General features: G+C 36.9%; 1 protein-coding gene across 1 annotated transcript; it reads right to left on the bottom strand.

Annotated features, from left to right (window-relative positions):
- Positions 1-232: 232 nt before the first annotated feature.
- Positions 233-5,667, bottom strand: LOC149020218 (putative WRKY transcription factor 3). The gene is made up of 4 exons (XM_089148315.1): positions 5,013-5,667; positions 3,381-4,084; positions 3,132-3,290; positions 233-1,043 (listed from the first exon to the last, which is right to left on the bottom strand). The coding sequence occupies exons 1-4, from the start codon at positions 5,436-5,438 to the stop codon at positions 764-766; spliced, it is 1,569 nt and encodes a 522-aa protein (XP_089004441.1). The 5' UTR covers positions 5,439-5,667; the 3' UTR covers positions 233-763.
- Positions 5,668-6,235: the final 568 nt, after the last annotated feature.

Here is a 6,235-nt window from a genome sequence, read left to right as displayed (position 1 = left end):
TTGTCTTGGGAGTCGGGACACTGTTGTAGAAAAGCTAAGAGGCTTTCCGTACCCTGCATTTTCAAAGGAATTTTAACTTTCTTAAGAGGAACTTTTCGTTGTTGGAGAAGTAGCTGAATTCTGAGAAGCTCCGAATAAACATCAGGGAAGAACTGGATAAGATCCATTAAAAATTTGACTTACTTAATCTTTCCCCTGACCTGCACACATTAAGTAGCTGTGAGAAAGGCAAGGGAGATGAAACTGTTAACTTCCTTCAATCAAGGACTTATGTTTGTACTGTCAAGGTTGCTCACCATCAGAGTCAGGGTAAGGAGAGTAGTCTAGTGTCAAAGTCAAGCCAGGAAGATGGGAACTATAACTGTCATAGTCATTTCCAAATGATATAGAATACAGAACAACATTATTTCTGAAATCCCATGTAGAAAAGAATATACAAAAGAACAGAATTACAACCAACACCTAATCTCTTCTCAGATCATCACTCAATTGGATACAGTAACAAGCATTAGTTTACATTGTGCAATAATTGATGCTAAATCTGTGTTTTCTCACCAACTTTCAGTAGGTTCTTTCTCTCCTTTTTCAACTTGTATGCTTCTTCATTAATTGGTCAAGAAACCATGCGAACCTTTGGCCTGAGCTTTGCTACATCAGTCCCAGAAAAAAGGAAGCCTACAGTTGTCACCTGCTTCAGTGTTCTTGTCCACTTTGTGCTATTTCTATTCTCTAACATTTGTTCTCATCATCAACACCGACAAACCTATGTAATTTGCTCCTTTTTAAACTGCAAAGTTGCTATAGGCTGTTGAACATTGCTGTGAAGATCTGTTCTGAAAAATGAATGCTTCTCAGTCGAAGTAGCCTGTGGTTTCAACTGTGTCATGTTACTGTTGGCTGTGTTGTGACTGCTGTTTCTAGCTGCTGGCACATCATGATTATGTTTCCCTTCATACGTTGTTATGACAGCTTTAGGGTCGGTAGAAGCCCTCTCAACATGCTTGCGGACGTTACATCCAGCATTTGTACATTTATAATAACTCCTACAGAGAATAATCAGATAAAGAGGAACCTTCACTGAGACATTTTGTTTTTAGTGGGCATTATGATTATGCAGTCACCACAACAGCTAAAGACCAGAAAAGCGAATATAGAACATAATTCATGCCAAAAGAGCATGCATAATCACACAATGCTTTTTTCAGCTATGAGGCTATATTATTGACACAATGGCTGAAGCTAACATGCTAGGCTCACAGTTGTTTAACACAATTATCGACAAAGAGCTAAGGTAGAAATATCCTTCACTAAAATTTATTGTCATCAAAAGCAGCTCATGCCTGAAAGAAAATTGTTATGCTTAACTGAAGATCAACAATATTAGATCAACAAGCTGGTTTTGCCTAGAATTATGTACAAATCATTAAAAAGGAAGAATCAGGAAACGGCTAATTTTAGGGCAGAGACCACCTGCCAGGGTGAATATGTGTTTAGAGCACAGAGAGCCAACAGACTAGAGCTGAAAGTATTGAAAGATCCAATGAGGTAGACACATTTATAAAGTTTAAATCTAGGTTTAGTTTACCCTAAAGCCAAAATTTATCAAATGGAAACAAAATAAGACAGTACAATGACAGGCAAACTTAAGGAAGCAAAAGTTGCATCTTCAGACAGAGTAGAATAGCAGTCCATATTACTAGCAGGGGGAAGAGGATTAGAAATAATGCTACTGATGCAAGAGTGAAAATGTAGAAGCATAAGGGAAAGATTTAAGAAACATATCATGGCTATCATTAATGTTTCAATGTAGCAATTTCCCTAGAGCTTCAAGTAGCAAAACATAATTAAGGATGTGAACAACAAAATCTATTTTATCTGGTTATCAAAATGTCATAAAGTTAGCAAATAGTCAAAAGTCCTGATGGAGAGAAATCCGTATAAGAAATGAAAATATAAACCTCCAACTCATTCTCAGGAATTTCAGCAGATACCAGAGGATGGGCAAGGTAGGATTAGAGTTTACAACAGAGGTGCAAATGTCTTAGTACTGAATGCTGGAGCAACATGTTTGGGATATTAGGATTTGTTTGATAGCATGAGAAAATACGCAAAAGCTGGAAAAGATAAGTAACATTGAGTTCGGTTGAGAACCGGCCTTTTTCCAAGGTGTCATCCTAGCCATGTATAGACACTTAACTTCTGATTGATTTTATTGAGCACAGAACTGACCAGGTATATAATAATGGAAAATGGATCTCAATCTTGGTTTCTTGGGCAAATCAAAGACACATTAGCTGCCTCAAAGAGAGAGTTATAGAGTGGAATAAAAAAAAAAGAGTCAGGGAGATCTGGACATCTGCTTCTATTTGGTTCATAAGAGGGTGTATATGGTAATTAATAGTGGTTCAAATGAAGCATGAGAAAGAAAACAATAACAATGCCAGCTAGAAAACCAAACAATAGTGCACTCACAGAAAATTGGAACCCCATCATATCTAGTTTCCTTCATAAGTTTTAAATATCAACTCAAATTCACAATATTCAAAAGTTTTTGGGAGAGAAAGTGTCTTGAGATTTTTATTCCTTCATATCCCTAAGTATCTTGAGATTTTTATTCATTCATATCCTTCTTCTCGTAGGATGTGTAAAATATAAGAAAGAGGCCCCACAATGTCAAAAGTCATTAATAACTTTGTATAAGTTGTGGGCGACATTGGCTAAAAATGGTTATAACATGTCTAAAACTCTTGATTATATGGTTTATAATAAAAGAAATTGTGGAAATTCTAGGCTTAGCATGCTTTATGAGGACTTCTATGAAAACCTTGCTAAATTTGCAAAAAATAAAGGAACCATTTGAAAAGCCATAACCATCCAAGAAAAATTTTGAAATGACTTCCATCAAAATCCAGTAAAATGAGAAACCAATGTCTATAAATAGGGTCCTTTCCCTCCAAACATTCATTCTCCTTTCATTTTCTTTTCAAGTGACAGCTGTAATGACCAGTCATTACAACAGAGCAATTTGTAAATCTTTACCACAATTTGCATTGGTTTGTTACAACAGATGTAATGTAGCAGCAATAACTTCCTAATTTTTATAGCTATACAGAAGGAGACAGATTTACAACCTTGGGTGAGGATTCCCTTTGACCACTTTCTGGCCATACTTCCGCCACCTATAGCCATCATCCAAAAGATCTACTTCACTGGTTGTCTGCACAATAATCCTGGGTTCTGTCACTGTTTTGTGTGAAGAAGGCAGCTGTGAAGCCTGCACCTCTGTGTGCCTAACCAATAAGAATAAGGCTTTGTTAGAAATAAAGTAAAACTAAGAACCTTGAAGCATAAAAGATGCATGTCTTCAGAAGAAAAATTACCGTCTCTTAGGATCAGGTTCAATGTCATCCCTTTCATCTGCTCTTGTTTCAGAATCACCCATTTCATCACCATCACTTGAACCAGATAATTGGTCATGTGTAACTTGGCTTGATTCCTGATCTCTCCTAGACAGCGAAGAGGCAGGCAAAGTCTCACTTGATCTGCTTAAATCTCCAAGGTGTAACTGAGAATTAACATCAGGATTCCCCTGATAGTGCAAGTTTCCATTTTCTTTCCCACGTTTATTCAATTGAGGTGGTTGATGATTGTGCTGGCCTTTGTAGATAATCTCAGTGACTTGGCCATCAAGAGAACGCTCAACCTTTTTCTTTACAGGACAATTAAGATGAGTACATTTGTAGTAGCTACGAGGATATTCACTGCCCTTGACCTGCTTCTGTCCATATTTTCGCCAATTGTAGCCATCCTCAGCAGGTTTATCAGCAATAACAGGCTGGGACCTATTATCAGAATTAGACATTTCCGATGGTTCCCTGATAGCACTTTTGGGATCTAATGATAATGTTGCATGCTCCTGCTTAGTAGCATCGGAAGGAAAGGATGGATGCTGTGATGCCAATGAAGCTGAAGGAGCTGATAGAGAAGATGGATATTCAACTTGACGGTGCATCTGAGCTTGGGACTGTACAGCCTGAGCAGTGACATGAGCCAACACCATTTGGTGGGATATTCCAAAAGCCCCCTACAATATGCCAGTGATCACAAACATAAATTCCTGATAACATGTACTAATCATAGCTTTCTACGTAAAACATAAGAAGGTCCCCATGAAAATCTGGATAAATTTTGGAATTATTTGGGCAACAGCAATCGATACGTCATTTGGAACCACAGTCTATCAAAGAGATGGCAGGCTAACCGGTCAGTCTAAACTGATAATAAACTAGTTATTTTATGCACATTAAAGTCCAACAATGGAGCCCAAAAACTAACTACTACTCTTATACAAAACATCAACAAATAGCCAACTTCCAATTACAAAACCATTAGGCAACAAGTAACTCTACCAAAATTGTAAAGTATAAAATACAGAGTAATTTCAGTTATAATCGGTCATAAGTTCATTCAAGGATAATCTTATGAAGTCCAGTTAAAAAGACTCAAAACCTTATTTCTCACATCAGCAGGTTGAAGCTTCAAGGCCGATCATTTAACAGGTAGAATTTCAACCAAATGAAAGCTACAATTCAACCAAAAATAGGTTGCACAGATAATTCTAGCCTGTAAGAAACTATGGAGCATCAACAGATATTCTTTTTCTTTAACTCTCACACGAGACCCATTTTTCGAATTGTATACATCCCCAATTGTGAAAAACAGAAACATGAAAAACAGCGGGCCAAATTTGACTCCAAAATAAAAGAAGGAATCTCGAAAATGTCACTGGAACCCAGCTGTTTGATTTGGTTTAAATAAGCTTCAGACTTTTAAAGCCAAAAACCAAACCTGCAGTTCATACTAATTTCTAACTCTGTCCCCTTTCATGGCCCAAGCTCAATACAACAAAGAAGTAAAAAACTTCTAGAATCCAATCCGTGGAGATGAAAAAACAGAACATAGAAACAGAGATACTTAATCGGTTGGATGTAAATTCTTGACTTTTCAATTACCTGACCAGGAGAGAAGTACCCAGGTGAATCAAGCAAAGTAGTGGGACTCAAACCAGGTGGAACAGTAAACCAAGGCTGCGGAGCAACCAACGAGCTCAACGGACGACTCTGTTTGAGTCGTGATTCTCCTTCAGCTCCATCACCCGAATCTCTTTCTTTGGAATGAACCTCCGTAGTGGTAGTAGTACTTGGTCTCAAACCTGCAACCGCCGCCGGCGAAGTCATGGCACCCGCGAGTAACTGTGAAAACGACCGAACATCCGAGTCATGTTCATTATCGGAGAAGAAATTGGAAACGAGAGTCAGAGGACCTGGGCTTGCACCAGCGCCACCGCTGAAGAGATTCTCGACTGATGAACGTGGCGGAAGAGCAATCGTGGGACGACGAGGCACAGGTCCTCTGGAAGCTCCCTCGTTTTCAGCCATTTGTCAATATTAACTAACAGTTCTCGTTTTAATCTCCTAAGCCGCCATTAATAGGGCTTACTTCTGAACCCATCAACCCCAAATCCCCTTGTTTGATTCTACTTTTTAGTTCCATGGAAAATCTTCCTGGCTTTCCCCTCTCTGCTTAAAAATTTTCTTCGAAGGAGTGTGGATCTGCAAATAAGTGAGAGATAAGGCGCGTAAAACTAACTTCTTTTTCATCATTATTTTTTTTATCTCATTATAAACCCACAAAAATAATTAGATTTAAAATGCAAATGAAATGCTGCCGTGCCACGATCTAAGTCTGCGTTGACTCGTATTAGCAAACCGACGACTTCATACAGCATCTTTCACGGCAGCTTTTAGATTTGTATAAATTTTGTTAGTTTAATGAATTTTTTACCCAAAATCATAAATTAATATTAATTTTTTAATTCAATATATTACATATGGGTTCTAATCATACTAACAAGGTTAATTACAGTTAAATATATCTAAATGTTAAATATGAATTTACTAAAATACCTCCTAAATGTATTATATTATATATATATTAACCATATAATCAACCCTTAATGACTAATTTTATTTTTAAAAACCATTAATTAACACAATGTATTAAATGAAGGTACTTTAGTCTTTTCATGTTTAAAAATTAAATATACTTAATTGCGGTTAACGTGTTAGATTGTTTGTAACCACAAGTAATATATTATATTAGGAAGACCCAATATTAATTTATAATCTATTAAAAAGACACACTTGAAAAAAAACTCTAATTTATTTATAAAAAA

This window comes from Hakea prostrata, chromosome 3 (genome assembly GCF_041222555.1).
Source record: "Hakea prostrata isolate BN-2017 chromosome 3, UWA_Hpros_2, whole genome shotgun sequence".
NCBI lineage: Eukaryota > Viridiplantae > Streptophyta > Magnoliopsida > Proteales > Proteaceae > Hakea > Hakea prostrata.
The sequence above is the reverse complement of the archived record's forward strand: the minus strand, read 5'-3'. Positions and strand labels throughout refer to the sequence as shown.

What these genes read in the sequence shown, in the direction of transcription:
- LOC149020218 (XM_089148315.1), bottom strand. Translation starts at nt 5,438, where the DNA reads ATGGCTGAAAACGAGGGAGCTTCCAGAGGACCTGTGCCTCGTCGTCCC. An exon ending in GGTACTTCTCTCCTGGTCAG is followed by an intron (nt 4,085 to 5,012) that starts GTAATTGAAAAG and finishes GGCATATTGTAG; the next exon opens with GGGGCTTTTGGAATATCCCA. An exon ending in AAAGGGAATCCTCACCCAAG is followed by an intron (nt 1,044 to 3,131) that starts GTTGTAAATCTG and finishes TATTCTCTGTAG; the next exon opens with GAGTTATTATAAATGTACAA.